The following is a 17,854-nucleotide window of genomic DNA, read 5'->3' as shown; positions in this document are numbered from 1 at the left end:
AAATAAACCCTCTTGAGCTTGTAGTATGCCCCTTTCATCTGAGAAGGACCGGATTTATGTAATAGAAAGCGTCATTTCTCGAATCTTTGCCAATTTTTACCGAAAATACCCCCTCTCGAAAGTATTCTGTGCCCCCTCTCCCCTGAAAAGGACCTGTTTTATGTGTGAGCAAGTGCCTCCTTGCTTTCTTGTAAGTGCCCTATCTTGTATCAGTTTCCCCCTTTTTACTCAAGAAAAGAGCCGCACACAAACGTGTTCTATGCCCATTTCACCTGAGAAGGGCGCATTTACTGTGCTAACGAGTGCCCCTTTGCAACAATTAAGAGAACAATATACTGATTTTTATGTAACGAGAAAACTTGTAAGAATAATCCATCGTGCTTTAAGCCTCATGACTCGTGTGAGTGGGGTAGATGAGTCGATCCGGGGGGGGGGGGGGGGGGGTGAATATATTGGGGAAACGATATGTTTGCCCCCCCCCCATAATTCCGCATGTGCAAAAATAAAATAAGATGTACTGTTACACAGAAATCAGCAGGTGATGTTAAGGTTCACAACTCGTTCTTTATTTAAAATCGTGCTCAAAATGTCCACTTTTCAGATAGAAATATAAAAATGTTCAGCTCGCGCTTCGCGCTCGCATCGTTTCTGTAGGAAAATCCCATACTATTCACGATTAGAAAGGTAAATAGAATGTCCCTATTCAGTTCTAAACTCAAAAGAACTCCTGCTTTGATTTGCAATAATCTTTTGTTTGATATATATCTTGTTCTTAGTCATTTTTTTCAGATCGAAATATCGAAAAGTTTAGCTTGCGCTTCGCGCTAACATTTATTGTTCTTTTAGATACCCATCTTAATCATTGGTTCAAAAAATGCTTAGAATATCAAGCTCTCAGGTCAGAATATAAAGACATTTTAGCTCGCTCTCGGAACTCGCATTTTTTTGTGAGATATGTTTCCTCCTCATGAGTTACTACAAACAAAAACGGTACCTTTTTCCTGTTTTCAGGTCAGTATACTAAGAAATTTGAGCAGGCGCTTCGCACTCAAATTCATTTGTTGGTGAGCTATGTGTCTCTTCTCATGAGTCATATATATACACACACACACACACACATATATATACATATAAGTATGTAATATATATATATATATATATATATATATATACACACACATATATTATATATTATATATATATATATATATATATATATATATATATATATATATATATATATATATATATATATATAAGTGTGAAGTGAAATCTGTCTTTCTGACGGTCAATCGGATCTCGGTCGGCCTAGCCACTAGCCCGTCTCTGTGGTCTAGTGGTTAAGGCACCGGCGTTCAAAGCTGGGGGCCCGGGTTCGATTCCCGGCAGATACATTTTTTCGGCATAACCAATTTTTCCAAAGGGTAGATAGCTTTGGGGAACGTTGATTTAAGCTACGTCTACCATTGTTCTCTTCATCCATTTCTTTACAATATATATATATATATATATACCGTGTGTCTAAAAAAAAGTAACACTTTTGAAATGGTTGCCAAATTGAGCATATGTAATTTTATGAAGAAATGTTGATATGTATGGAAAGTTGAAGGACCAACCTTTCATATGATATGAAAAATTGGAAAAAAAATCATGCTTCAATGAACAGTGTTCACTTAAGTTAGAGGTATGAAAATGTGCCTGCGCAGGATTTTTCCTTCCAATTTTGGACAGGTAAGTTTTTTGTAGCTTACAAAATAAGGTAGATATGAGATATTCATGATCGATGGATCTACAGGATATTTTGAATACCTTGAATACCATTCCTTTTTCTCTGTTATATATCAATCCCGAAACACCACCGACCGACCACCCCCCCCCCCCCCACACACACACACGCACAAACACTTCCACTCCCATTTAATTGTATCATTGGTATGGTAGATGTGAACGGGATTAAGGCTGAATGGGAATTGGCTAAATTGAAATATTCCAAATCATAATTAACATTTCGCAACCCACTGTCCTCCCCTCCCACACTATGGGGCGCTAAGTGTCCGCCAATATATTTCGTCCAAATCAAGTCATTTCGTACACAAAATATGTTTTTATTCAGACGAAAATCATTTCGTCATGACGCTGTTTAATTTTTGTCACATAAAATTAATTTCGTCTCGACGAAATGCACGAAATAAATTTTGTCTAGACAAAATGTAATTACGTCCACAAACTTTATTTGCCATACGAAATGAATTTTGATCAAACGAAATGGCGCACCAAATGTCCGATGTTTAATTCCGTCAAATTCACGCCATTCCGTACACAAAATGTGTTTTTTCTTATGAAAATCATTTCGTCATGACGCTGTTTTATTTCGTATACGAAATTTAATTTTTGTCACATTAAATTAATTTCGTCCGACGAAATCAATTTTCGTTGAGACGAAATGTAATTGCGTCCACAAAATTCATTTCATATGTAAAAAATTAATTTTGATCTAACGAAATGGCGCCCAAAGTGTCCAATGGAAAATTCTGTATGCACACTTTGTTTTTTCACTCAAACGAAAATCATTTCGTCATGATGCAGTGTGATTTCGTATACGAAATTTATTTTGTGTCACCCTTAATCAATTTCGTCCACAAAATTCATTTCGTCCCGATGCGAAATCTATTCCGTGGACGAAATGATTTTGTGTCAAAACACACAAAAAAATTTGTCTCGTCTGTCTATTCATTTCGTTCCGATGCGATATCTATTCCGTCGACGAAATGATTTCGTGTCAAAACACAAAAAAAATTCGTCTCTGTCTATTCATTTCGTTCCGTTGCGAAATCTCTTCCGTCGACGAAATGATTTTGTGTCAAAACACACAAAAAAGTTTCGTCTCCTCTGTCTGCTATGGGTCGCTGATTGCCAGCGCCTGCAGGTAGCTGTTAAAGCTCCGGGCCGGTCACGTAGTTGTTGACGAGTTGGTGAATTTAGCTTATATTTCACGTTATTCATGCCTACATGAGCTGCATACAACTGCTCTAATCGCTAGGATGTGGATGGACATTGATTTCGTAAGTTCAGCTTAAAAGTTTTCGACTCAAAAATTACGTTAAAAAAGAGAAATTCGCGAATTCGTTAATCGTTACCAAACTTGCATTTGCAAAAACAATGCTAGTCCCGTGTATTCAAGTTTATGTACCATGTGTACTGTTGTCAGTATGGCAGTGAGTCCAAACTTCGCGCGTGTCCATACTTCGCGGACGGTCACTATCTCAAAAACTAGCTAATATCCTTAAAATCTGACATCACCAACGTGAAAAGAGACCTAAAATTATCCTTAGGTGAAAGTTTCCTTAGGATGAGTTCAGTATTCATGAAAATATTGGCAAAAGATCGGCAAATTTGTCACCGCTAGCGCCCGTTTTGAAGAAATCAACAAGCATCACGATATCACCATTTTGCAAGCAGAAATCATCAAAAATGTGAGTTAAAGTTGGTAGCAACCGATTCTATAGCATTTTGCCATCAATCTGATATAAATATTTCACTTTTTGAGCTTGAGTTTTTGTTTATATCTCCACAAAAGCTTTGGTGCGCGAAGTTAGGTCACACATTTTCCGAACGGTTTTCAAGCACAGCCCGCATTCGCCGATCGGAATAGAATTTTTAGATCGCGACAACGGCGAAACCCCTTGACCTACTTTATATTTTCGTCCATGATTTTATAGTGTACGATCTTGCCGTCAATGTGGTAACTATTTTTTGAATTGGCTTTGTATAAATTATGAATATTTTGTGAAAAAATTGAGCCTAATGAATAATTTTAAAAAGTGCGCGAAGTTTGGACACCCCATCATACAGCATGGGGCCGGGGAGGGTGATTTGTCTTTTCTGCACATCTGAAATGGTAATGAATTATACAGGCTGAAGATATTCGGCCTAGATCTTAATATATAATGTAAAAACGGCATTATCGCGATATTGGGAACCACCGTTCACTTAATACAACAGCGCTTTATTCAGTCACACGCACGGTTCCACATTTCCACCTCCATTCACTTCGTACACAAGTGCGCGTACACAAATCTACGAGTGGTTCCCAAAACCACGATTTGGCCGTAAAAACCATACTCAGAGCAAAAAAAAAATGCTGAAAATTTCATCAAAAGTGGATGACTAATAAAGTTATTGAAATTATTGTACAGCTTGGCCCGCAGCCTGCAGTAGACGGGAATAACCGTTGTTTCTGGGGTCAGTGGAATTTATTCAACAATTTCTGACATTTTACTATCATGGTGGGTGGAGCCAACGTAGTTCAGCGGAACAACCAAAATACAGAGACTGAACTGAAGCTTTTGGTCTAGGCCCCTGGTAGAAAGCTGCCAGCCGTGTGTTTTGAGGAGTTTTTCAGCATGTTTTTATTTTTTTTTTAGTTCTCCTCTTTCACACTCACAGACAGCTCGCTATCATGCAGCCACCATTAGGCATTAGGGGACTTACAATCCCGGGGAGGCCAGTAGTATACTGGTACGTATAGCCTCATAACTAATCCTATTGTTCTAAACAATAGAAATATGAATTATAATCCGATTATAAAAAATTAATCCGATTATAAATATGAAATATGAAAATATGAAATATGGATTATAAATTATGGAAATATGAAATATGGATTATAAATTATGGAAATATGGATTAAAATTAAAACAATAGGATTATAAATTATGGATTATAAATTATGGAAATATGGATTATAAATTAAAACAATAGGATTAAAAAAAGATGGGCGGTCAAGTGACGTCACGAAGGTGTGACGTCATAGAGTGACGAAACCTGAAAAACAAATGACGTCATAGTGGATTGCACAACATCGATGACGTCATGTCCATACTCAAAAACAAGAAGAAAGTAAATGGTGACATCATAGTGGATTGCACAACATCGATGACGTCATGCGCATACTCAAAAACAAGAAGAAAGTAAAGAAACAATAGACAAGTGTCGGACATGTCCAATCATGACCATACTCAAGAACAAGAAGAAAGTAAAGAAATTAAAAAACATGTCTTGGACATGTCCAAGAGAACAAGAGAACGGAAACAATTCAACTTTATTAATAGTGTATATCGTCACATTCTAAATATAATATCAACGTCATCCTTTCATTATAAAAAATATACGTTATATTTACTTAAAATAGGGTTACAAATATGCATAAAAGAGCAAGAACGATGTCGAAAAAAATAGTGTAAAGAGCTGGACTACCGGACAAACAACAACATGCACAGTTATTATAACACCCATAACGTTAAAACTGTAGGAGACGAAATGGAAGGTGAATCACGAGAAAATGGATACGAGGGTTTTTCATCGTCTGTACCTCTCTTCATAGAAGAGGGTCAATCGAACATACAACCAGTGAAACAGATCGACCAGAGCAGAAACGTGGAAGGGAAAGATACCACAAGTCATCAGAGTATCAATGGTGATCGAAAAGGCGTGGAGACTGGTAAAGATATAGCAAGCAACACAGGTGGACGCAGTGAGAAAAATGGAACCCACATCGCCAAGTACCCAATCAGTGGAAAAGATGGTCGAGCAAAGTACGTCAACGTTCGAAATTTCAGAGGACAAGTCTAAGTCGATATCCGAGATTTCTACGAATCTGGCGGGGAATACTTTCCATCCAAAAAGGGGATCACTTTGACAGCGAGGGAGTTCAAGGCAATCATGATGATTTCGAAGAACATAACAAGAGCAATCTACAGCGGTCAAAATAAATGACATCCTTCTGACAGTTTATAAAACGCATCGACTATTAATAGTAGTATTACCATAATCATTATTACACAACAATTTTATTGGTCTTATACTTACAAGTCATGATAGTTCAATTTTGTTCTTAATGTTGACTCCTTGCTATACAATATGATTATGATTGTGTTTGGTTGATGATTATTTTGAGCAAACGAATGGCAAGAATAAAGTTTGACATAATTTAACTTTACATTATTTTTTTTTTCTTTTTAACATGTCTTTGGTTGTAAATGTTATAGATGGACAGTAAAATAGATCAATACAGATGAAGCTTTTGTCAAATAAAGAGAGAGAGAGAGAGAGGATGGGCAAACGATGAGCACACATTCGAACGTTCCCTAAATGTTTATCTTTTTCGCTGCACTTAACCACGAACTCTATTGTCAACGCTATGAGACAATAGAAATTTAAAATGCTGTGTAAATGTTTTTCACGATGCGGGGATCGTTAACTCCACCCTAAAATGTTGACCTTTCCTCTCGACACTTCACCACGATCCCATTTGGATCTATTTATGGTACGTTCCAGTTTACCGATAGACCCGTTTCATAGTTTAGAACAATAGGGATTAGTTATGACGCTATACGTGCCAGTATACTACTCGCGCAAGAGAAAGAAAAAAAAAAAGGATGGAAAAGAAAAGAAGGCGAAGACCACACTGGTGATAAAGAAGAAGAGGAAGAAGAAGAGTGAGCTTTCGACGTCAATGCAGAATCATGGTGGTTTTTGGCGGGAAGCTTGTACATACACATCTCAAGAAGTATTTGTTTAGGATCGCCCGTCATTCATGTGTGCTCTTGTTTGCGGGCGGATCAGGGGTATAAGACATCGAGGAATTCTAATTCTCAGCGTTCCTTGACTTTCAAGGAGAAACTGCAAAATCTGGTGGCATCCTTCTTTCCTATGAGCTCTTCTCAGCTACAATCTACCGTGGAGAGAGCCGTAGAGAGTGTTCAAGCGGGTGTTCATGCTAGATCATCATCCATCGATGATACTCATCATGGTGAAACAAGCGGGGTAAGTGAACGTGATGCTCTTAACGAATATTCATCAAGAGATGTGGGATTTTCTTGTAGTAGTAGTAGTACTAATGTTTCCGATACACCTGCCAACACTGACCATTCAGTACCTGAAATTGCTGCGCGTGAAATTGCAGCTCCTTCCCATCACCATGGTCCCGGTTCGATCTACACCCGTCAAAGCGTGCCTCCTCCGCATGTTAATTATAACCTCTCTTCCGATGAAGATGAAACACCCGGGCTAGCCCATAGAATGGAGAAACAAGTTGGGGGTAAACGCAAACGTTCTAACAGTGTAGTCGGTGGTAAGAAAAAAACAAAGACAAAAAACCTAACTCCACCCAACAGTGTGGAGTTGGATGAAATTGATGAAACTTTCTCAGATATTCCAGATACGTTACCTTCTTCTCCAAAATGGGAGTTCGTCGACCAACGAATTTCAAAACGTTTTGGAGTGAGAGAAGTGTGGTATGACTTTAAAAGTAATTCAGAGCCTAATATCGATAGTATTAAAGGCATGATTGACTATATTCGCTCGTCTCTTGATGAGCTTAAATCATTGGTAATAGCCAATACGTCCAAGAGAGATTACGTGAGATTAGTTTTGGTGTCTGAACAGTTAAACGTCCCAATCGCTTTCCCCTGGTCCACTGTAAAAGATTTTGATATAGGGGCAATTCTGGATCGAATCGAAGAAGTACTCAACAGTAACCAAGATTTTTTCATCAACCCAGGATTCACGATTCGATTTCATCATGTCGTGAATCCTGCGGGAGGGCGGGCGCGTAAGTTTGATGGTTTGTCTAGCACACTCGCTGCCTTAAAAAAGCGTTCCATCGCCACAGTCCCCGCTGGCGATGATAAGATGTGCTTCGCAAAAGCCATTCTCCTTGCAAAATACCAAAAGTTAAAAGACAAAAAGTATAGAAACTGGTCAAGGAATGATCGCCCAATCTCGAATGCATTTTTAAGGGAGGCGCGGGAGTTGCATAGGTTGGCAGGTGTACCCATTGGTGAAGTTGACAGCAGTCAATATCAATCATTTCAGGCTGTCCTTGCACCAGATTATAGACTGATGATTTATAGGGGTCGTTGTAAAGAAGCTCTTATTTATGCTGGGCCACCCGTTGGTCAACCCCTCTTTTTGTATTTAACCGACAATCATTATGATGTGATCGTGAATCACGAAGCTTTTTTATGTGCAAGGTTTGTGTGTACCGAGTGTCACGAGACGTATCACGATCCGAGACAACATAGCTGTTGTCGTATGTGTCCGGATTGTCAATCGACTAATTGCGATCGAGATACGTCTCGTGAGACCGAACACACTCCCCGTGTATGTGAAAAATGCAACGTGACTTTCCTAACGGAAGCGTGCTTCAAAATGCACACGGTACACATTTTTGACGGAAAAACTGCTTGCCAAAGGAAATTCAAATGTCTCGAGTGTGAGAAAATTTTTGACACAGATTTGATCAAAATAGAAAGGGAGGCTCATATATGTTCAAACATGAAATGTAATACATATAAAAAGATAGTCGACGGTCGTTACCATGAATGCTATATGCAGGTAACGCGTCAAAGTCCATACTTTTCAAGGGAAAATGCAAAACGAACATGTGCACCCCTAAATAAAAAATCACGTAAAAAGACAAAAGCTGACTTTCCGACAAAGTACATTTTTTCGATTTCGAATGTACGCAAGAAACGGTCTCCATGTACCAAATTATGTCCATGCTACTTGGGAGTGCGTACACTGCATGGATGCAGGACCCCCTGGAAAAGAAAATTGCGAGCGCTGCGGCCCACAGGGGGAAAGGTCTATCACATTTTCGGGCGATTCCACCCTCGTTGAATTTTCGAAGTGGTTGTTTTCTGCTAACCATCACCAGTCTATAGCGATAGCACACAACGCAAAGGCATATGATTCATACTTTTTGCTGAATCATTTAGTAGAAAATGGTGTGCAGCCACATGTCATACTGAATGGAGCAAAAATAATTAGCCTTCAAACGCAAGACCCTAAGATTGAAGTCAAGGATTCCCTGAATTTCTTCCAAATGCCTCTCTCAAAATTACCAAAAACATTCGGCTTAAATGAAATGAAGAAAGGCTACTTTCCCCATCTTTTCAATACTCCCGCTAATGCAAACTATGTAGGACCCTTGCCAGACAAAAAGTTCTACGGTGTTGGGAGCATGGGGAAAAGTGCACAGGCTGAATTTAATTCATGGTACGATGCCCTTTTCTCTGACAATTACATTTTCGATTTCAAGAAAGAAATGACCGCTTATTGTCAGAGTGATGTGGACTTCCTCCATCAGAGTTGTAAGATTTTCCGCGCCCATTTTAAATCCATCAGTATGACGAAGACAAACGTGGGTGGGATCGACCCTTTCTTGCGTTGCTTAACCCTTCCCAGTGCATGCAACCTTTTATTCCGTACAAATTATCTAAAACCTAAAACAATCGCGCTTATCCCTCAAGACGTCTATACGGGTACGAAAAAGCAATCTCTCCTGGCGGGAGAATGGTTGCACCACGAGGCAACCCTCAGTGGTATTGAGATCAAACATCATTTCAATGGTGGGGAAAGGAAAGTGCATGGGAGGTTTGTTGACGGCTATGGGGAGGGGAAAGATGGGAAGAAATATATTTGGGAATTTTTAGGATGCTTTTACCACGGGTGTCCCACTTGTTTTCCAAAACCCGAATTTAAGAACACAAAACTTGACAAAACAGTGGGACAATTGTACAATGAGACAATGCATAGGATTAAGCTCTTGAAAGATGCTGACTACACGGTGTGCTACACGTGGGAGTGCGAATGGAGAAAACTTTGGAAATATCCCGATGTCCACCCTCACATTGCACACCTTAAAGATACCTTTCAAGAACCACTCAATCCAAGGGATTCCTTTTATGGGGGGCGGACGGGTGGGTGTTCACTTTTCTACCACGCAAAACCGGGTGAAAAGATAAAGTACTATGACTTCACCAGTCTATATCCTTTCATTAATAAATTTGGTAAATACCCCATCGGACACCCCACCATTATACACTCGAATTTCCCACCCTTGAATGATATATTTGGTCTCGTCAAATGTAGTATCCTCCCACCGAAGAGATTGTTTCACCCCGTCTTGCCGTACCGTTCAAGAGGGAAATTGACTTTCTCTCTATGTAGGACATGTACTAACTCTCTTAATCAAGGCCCTTGTTTCCATGACGATAGTAAACGCGCATTGCATGGGGTATGGGTATCGGAGGAGTTGAAAAAGGCTGTGGAAATGGGATATTATAATCTGAAATTCGAAGAAGTATGGCATTTTTCAGCTTCTACACAAAACAATCCTCAAACCCGGGAAGGTGGTCTATTTGCCCCCTATATTGACGCGTTTATGAAAATAAAGCAAGAATCCTCGGGTTACCCTGCCCATGCAATTACCAGCGTAGAAAGGGAGAGTTATGTTGCAAAATACCTCGAACATGAGGGAATCGCGCTTGACCCCGCCAAAATTGAAAAAAATCCAGGCTTGCGTGCAATTTCGAAAGGAATCATAAATGTACTCTGGGGGAAGTTTGCTGAAAGGAGCAATTTACGTAAAACCACGTTCATTAAAACGAACGCCGAATTACTGGACATGTTGAATGATAAATCCTTGGACATTCAAGACATCATTGTCTTGAATGAGCATTTAATCGAGGTACACTACACCATGGCAAGTGGTTTTGTCGATCATAATGTCAATACGAATATAATCATTGCAGCGTTTACAACGGCTTTAGCCAGGCTAAAACTATACACCGTCCTTGAACAATTGGGGGAGAGGGTTCTGTACTACGATACAGACAGTGTCGTTTTCAAGACGGACCCTCATGTGGAACATCTTGACCCTCCTACGGGAGATTTTGTAGGAGATCTCACTAATGAAATCGACGATACCGATAGCGAGTTTATACAAACATGGTTATGCGGTGGGCCTAAAAATTACAGCTATCGAACGAACAAGGGTAACACCGTATGCAAAGTCAGGGGTTTTACTTTAAACGTAGCCAACTCCATGGTCATCAATCACGATACCATGAGGGAACTCATTCAGGGAGATCCTGGCAGGATCAAAACAATTCATGAATCAAAAATATTAAGGGATAGTAAAAACAAAACTATCTTTACGAAACAAACTAAAAAAGACTATCGGATTGTTTTCACCAAGAGGGTCCGTCTTGAAAATGGCAATACACTACCGTACGGACATGTAGATATCCCGTCTATATAAATGGCTAAAGGCATTTATTTGTGTCACTTGTAGAAAGGCTGTGTTAAAAGAAGGTACATACACTTTAATCTCTGTCAATACAAGTTTAACTATCAATAAAGTCACAATATGGATCGTGATCGTTTGGTAACGATACAGGTCCTCTTTAAAAGAGCACTGAAGGGTCAAGATACCGTTCGCAATATCTATATACTGACATTGTTATTATTCTTATTTTTTCTTACCTTTTATGTAGAAATGCTGATCAAAGACAATCGCGTCTTGAATGAAACAGATTATTACACTTATAAAAACGGCTCGTATGTTAACGAGAGTGTTAGTTCATTTTCGATTGGATGATGCGTCGGACCTCCGGTCCTATGTTTCTTCTTCTTTTTTAAGAAATTTCTTTATGTATTGTATAGTTATACACACTGATTCTACTATATTTAAAACATACGGTAATTATTGTAAGAGTATACCCACATCTCTTGTATTTTACTGTAAAGCATCACTTTCACTTTTTACGTTTGTTTATAATTCCATGTCCTAATTATTAACTTTCTTTGTTTCTTTTCTTTTTTTTCTGGCCGTGGATAACCTATTGTGAAAACATACATCAGGAGGGGAGGTTAATTGATAATATGGACACGCGCTTAAAACATAGCTTTTCATGCATGGTTGTTGGACCTAGTTTTTCAGGTAAAACGCAATTTGTGAAGCGGCTTCTTGAAAATGCATCTAAAATGATTGATCAACCACCCCAGAAAATAGTGTGGTTTTATAGCGAGTATCAACCTTGTTATACATACATGCGTCAGTCCATTCGAAATATTGAATTTTATGAAAATTTACCTCCTGATTTTAATGATTTTACATCTACCGAACGGCCGACATTGTTTGTCATAGATGATTTGATGGATGTTGCAGCAGGGGATAAAAGAGTGTCCGCTCTGTTTACAAAAGGATGCCACCATAGAAACGTTAGCGTTATTTTTATTACACAAAATTTATTTCATAAAGGTAAAGAATCGAGGACCATTTCCCTCAATACTCAGTATTACTGTCTTTTTAAAAATTGCAGGGACAAATTACAAATCACGTGTCTCGGTAAGCAAATGTATCCTGGACGTGTTAAATTTTTTCAGGAAGCATTTCTAGATGCTACAAAAAATAAATGGGGGTATTTATTTGTTGACTTTAAACAAGATACCCCCGAAGAATTTCGTCTTAGAACGAATATTTTTCCTGGGGAGACTCAATTCGCTTACGTTTCCAAAGTATAAAATCTGATTGAATTGTATGTTAGGTTTATTTTAATAATCATGTCTCGTCCAGTACGGACACATGCTGTTCTCCTGAAGGCACTGGCTCACTGTTCTCCGAAGCAACGACGTCAACTCCTCGAGACTGCGGACAAGGGGCTCATCGACGCCATCTGTGAGTGTGTTTTCAACGTGGTCCGTGGAAACGTCAAACTCTCTCCCACGCATAAACGTTCACTGAATAAACATAAGCACCATCTTCGAAAACTGGCAGACAGAAAAACACCGCTAAAAGAACGAAAACGTATCATCACCCAGCGAGGGGGCTTCTTCATCCCTCTTATTTCAAATCTCGTCGGTCCTGTCTTGGGTGCTCTTTCCAACCTTGTCACCGGGCGCAAATAAAGACAGAACTTGTCTACAGATGGAACACGTGCGTAAAATGGTGTTGGTCCCGCCAGAAACGTTAAGGACTTTACAATCTACACAGTCTACGCCAAATGAAAACCACGTCAACGAGCTAGATGGACAGATAAGAACTGTGCTTGAACGGAACGATTTAGATCTTTATGGTAAAGCACAACTTTACTCACAATACCTTCGTCAGTACCTGCAAGCCAATGATTCTCTTAAAAAAACCGCTGTCAATCGAGATAACCAACGGTTCGCACACGCAGCAATCCTCGACATTGGAAACTCCTCCCGATTTAAAAGATGAAAATGCTGTAGAACGGGACATTCTTCAACATGTACCAAAAATCTATGTGAAAAGGGCTTCGCAGCTCTTACACAAAATGAAACAGCATGACAATATTCACATGGTTTTGATGACAAACTTGTAAATAATGCACAGTGTGGAAAAATGAAATTTCATTGACAAACGATTTATTTAAATGTAATTAAAGCACATACACACGTTGTTACATTCAATATCTTAAATTTCTTCTAGCCTATTGTATTTAATCTACAGTCTTGTTCTTTTACAATGTACAGTATGTAGAGCGCGAGGGGAAATGAATAAAAGAGTTCTACCGTTACACGATGTATTAGTGAAGAAGGTAAGAATACGAGGGGTAATAAAAGATTGGATTTTCCATTGAAGGTTGGAGGTTGAAGAAAAAAAAGAATGAAAGAAAAAACAAACGCTGTGTGCGAGTAGGTTGTAGTTTGCATGTGCTTGTGTATAGTTGTATAACGGTGTCTGAGAGTATGAATAGTGTATAACGGTGTCTGAGAGTATGAATAGTGTATAACGGTGTCTGAGAATACGTATAGTGTGTACATAACGGTGTGTGGGAATACGAATAGTGCGTATTAATAGAAGTTATGACGGTGACCGAGGGTATGAATAGCATGTATATAACGGTGCGAGAGGAATAGGGGTAAACAAATGAGAATGAATAAACATACAGTGTGAAATGGTGTAGGAGATGATAAAATTTATGGAAATGAAGAAAATTACGCTTTAAAGGGCGGACAGTTAAAATGACCTTCACCGTTAAAGACGGCGATGGATAATGGAGGGGGTCAATTAAGCAGGGCGGTATCAATAATATTGTTAGATAAAAGTAAAGAAATTAAAACATAAATTTTCAAATTAAAAGGGGGATTCACTGAATGAAAAAAATAGTTAAATCAAAGCATCAATTATCCGATATAAAGAGATTGAATAGACAAAAAAAAAGGTTATAAAGAAATAATAATAAAATAAATAAAACATAAATTATCACGACTATAAAGACGATTAAATACCCAAACTTTAGGCCACTTGTCTAAAAACCAAAGACGGGTCTTGTAAGGGGAACGAGGAACCAAAACTTCGATTACACCAGTCGTTGATTTTTTTATCATTTTGTCTATAATCTTTACCAAATACACTTAGTACACGATTAAGTCCTTGCCCCTGGCATCTTTTTATGATATAATATATACAATATTGTATGGAAGCTTAAAAGTGCCACCGAGATGTTGAGATAATTATCTCGGGAAGTCGACATCTTGATAGCAAAAGATGAGATGACGAGATCCCAGATCTCATCATATCGACATCTTTTAGAAGAGATGATGAGATGACAAGATCCCGGATCTCATCATGTTGACATCTTTAAGAAGAGATGTTGAGATGACAAGATCTCGGATCTCATCATGTCAACATCTTTTAGAAGAGATGATGAGATGACAAGATCCCGGATCTCATCATGTTGACATCTTTTAGAAGAGATGATGAGATGACAAGATCCCGGATCTCGACATGTCGTCATCTTTTAGAAGAGATGATGAGATGACAAGATCCCGGATCTCATCTTGTCAACATCTTGTAGAATAGATGATGAGATGACAAGATCCAGGATCTCATCATGTCAACATCTTGTAGATGAGATGATCAGATGACAAGATCCCGGATCTCATCATGTCGACATCTTTTAGAAGAGATGATCAGATGACAAGATCCCGGATCTCGTCATGTCGACATCTTTTAGAAGAAATGGTCAGATGACAAGATCTTCGATCCATGATCATGTCATCTAATCATCTCTTCTTAAAGATGTAGACATGACGAGTTACGAGATCATGACATCTGATCATCTCTTCCACTGGATGTAGACATGACGAGATCCAAGATCTTGTCATCTGATCATCTCTTCTACAAGATGTCAACATGATGAGATCCGAGATCTTGTCATCTCATCATCTCTTCTAAAAGATGTTGACATGATGAGTTCCGGGATCTTGTCATCTCATCATCTCTTCTAAAAGATGTTGACATGATGAGATCCGGGATCTTGTCATCTCATCATCTCTTCTACAAGATGTCAACATGATGAGATCCGGGATCTTGTCATCTCATCATCTCTTCTTAAAGATGTTGACATGATGAGATCCAGGATCTTGTCATCTCATCATCTCTTCTACAAGATGTCAACATGATGAGATCCAGGATCTTGTCATCTCATAATCTCTTCAAAAAGATTTCGACATGATGAGATCTGGGATCTCGTCATCTTATCTTTTGCTATCAAGATGTCGACTTCCCGAGATAATTAACTCAACATCTCGGTGGCACTTTTAAGCTTCCATAATATTGCCCACACACTGTAGAATTAACCCCTTGCACCCGTTTTTTATTATGAACCCATGACACGGTGTTTCCTTGAAGAAAATTGGTAAATGTAGGGCTGTAAAATGAAGGTTCGTTCCCATAAGAGTAAAAAAATTCCCCATAACCCTCTTGAAAAAAAGCGGTCCAATGTGAGCCCGCTTTACTGCTTGGGTCTGTGTTTACAACGTAGCATTGTCTTTCATTGTCAATATCCCGTGGTAATTGGTCCAATGCACACGTTCCTCTGTAATAGGGGCGTGTGGAGGGATGATGCTTCAATATGTAGTCGATCTGCTGAGTATCCATTTTATTTAATAGAATTAGAGGGTTATCCTTGGTGATCGTAGATGATGTTTCTGCTCCTGTCAATCTGGATGAGCCCTTGTGCTTCGGATAAGACGATACAGTTTGCAGTTTTTGTCAACGGTGTATCAAACTGGAGTTCAAGTCGCAGGTTTCCTTGTTTAACGAGGTTAAGGTGACATCCATCCGATAGATCTGGAGTCAGGTCAAAAGCATACAACGTGTATCCCTTTGAATAGTCTTCTCTGTCAATGTCCAATCCTTTATCCGTAAACATACGCCCACAACCCATAAAGAGTGAATTGTAAGCTTGTAGAAAATTCTGTCCTGGTCCTTCAACGTAATTTGGACGAAGAGGTCTCATAGGTATTGTTTCTCCGTCGATAGTAACCCCAATGAAGTTGAGATTAAGATGTTTGAAGTTATAAGGATTTTTGGTATAGGATCCATTGTAGGCATCGTTGTCTACGAAACCGACGATGATTCGGTTGGGGAGTTGACCAAGAAATAAATTGTCCTTGCTCACTGACATGTTACCGGCTGGAATCGAGAAGGAACGGACATCTACTTTGTTCACGGGATACTTTGCGGTTGATTTTTCCAATGTTTTAGCGTGTGATATCATCACCGATGGGTTGACTTTTACTCTCCTGACATAGAGGGCAGCCTTATCAATGACCACTTTGTACTTTGGATTAGCGTCGGATGATAGGAGACAGAACGAGTCCTTGCTACGGTTGAATTTGAGTTTCAAATCCACTCCAGGTAGCAATAGCCTTTCCTGAAAGAACAAATCGGCGTATACCGGTCCAATCATGGAAAGAAGTATACTTCCAGTTATAAACGTATGTCGTTTTTTTAGTCCATTGTTTGTTTCACCATCTAAAGGATTGACGAGATTATTATTCCCTTTTGGCCTGAAATTCACCAAAATGGGAAAAAGAAACTTGAAAGGGGAAAACATGTTGGCTGCCAAGCAACTTCACTCCCCCTTTTTTCCGAACTGACGTACATAAACATATGGCGATTGAGTCCCCTGTACAGATCACGCTAGAACTTCGGTCTCTATATTTGGTGAGTGGAGCCAACGTACATCATCAGAACAACCAACATAAAAGAGACCAAAGCTTTTGGTGTAGCCCCGCGGCTGCCAAGCTAGGGCAAGGCTTGGCTAGGGGCTTAGACTCTACTAGTCTAGAGTCCCCTCACTACTCACCACAGCACTTTCTGGTGAGAAGCCATGTACAAAAATATTTTTTTTATTCTTAAAGGTCAAATCAATCCCAGAGAATAAAGATTTGAATGAATAGAGAAAAATCAAACTATTTATTTTAGCATAATGCAGAAAATTTCATCGAAATCGGATGTAAAATAAGAAAGTTATGAAATTTTAAAGATTTGCTTCCTTTTCACAAAACGGTGATATGCACAACTCAGTGACAAGCAAATGAGACAGTCGATGATGTCACTCACTATTTCTTTTGTTTTTTATTGTTTGAATTACACATTTTTTACAGATTTGACCATAAAGACCAGCTTGACTGAATAATATTAAACAATGCTAATCCAACACGTTCAGGGTGGAATTAGTCTTTATTTTACTTGACAAAGGGGAGAAAATTGGAATATTTCATGTTTCGCGTGATCAAAATAGTGAGTGGTTGACGTCATCAGTCTCCTCATTTGCATACCAACCAGGATGTGCATATAACTATTTTGTGATAAGCAAACTTTACAGATGTCATAATTTTCTTATTTTACATCCGATATTGATAAAATTTTGACTATTATGTTGGTTGGATTTTTCTCTTTTATATATTTTATTATTATCTTTTATTATGGCCTGGAAAGTAACTTAGCGGGTCTCTTTTTACAGAAATAAAATGAAGCCTGATGGTGGCGCTAATAAATTTTGCAGCCTTGATTCAGGCTCGCTTCAAATTCAGCTCCTCTGTAATTATGCCCCCACAGACAAAGTCCGGAGGGGGCATTAAGCGTTACCCCATAAGCGTTGCCAGTCCGTCAATTCGTTCACCTCTCCCCCTCCCACTTGTTTTCCGTGCAATAAATCGAAATATTCTTGGATTTAAATTTTTTTGG

General features: G+C 38.9%; 1 protein-coding gene across 1 annotated transcript; it reads right to left on the bottom strand.

The window, feature by feature from the left end:
- Positions 1-15,779: 15,779 nt before the first annotated feature.
- LOC121406205 (uncharacterized protein F54H12.2-like) lies at positions 15,780-16,571 on the bottom strand. Its single transcript, XM_041597228.1, has one exon. It carries the CDS (start codon positions 16,569-16,571, stop codon positions 15,780-15,782), a length of 792 nt encoding a protein of 263 aa, XP_041453162.1.
- Positions 16,572-17,854: the final 1,283 nt, after the last annotated feature.

The sequence above is a fragment of the Lytechinus variegatus genome, chromosome 19 (assembly GCF_018143015.1).
Source record: "Lytechinus variegatus isolate NC3 chromosome 19, Lvar_3.0, whole genome shotgun sequence".
Classification (NCBI taxonomy): Eukaryota; Metazoa; Echinodermata; class Echinoidea; order Temnopleuroida; family Toxopneustidae; genus Lytechinus; species Lytechinus variegatus.
The sequence above is the reverse complement of the archived record's forward strand: the minus strand, read 5'-3'. Positions and strand labels throughout refer to the sequence as shown.

Coding starts and splice junctions, on each gene's coding strand:
- LOC121406205 (XM_041597228.1), bottom strand. CDS start 16,571: ATGATTGGACCGGTATACGCCGATTTGTTCTTTCAGGAAAGGCTATTG.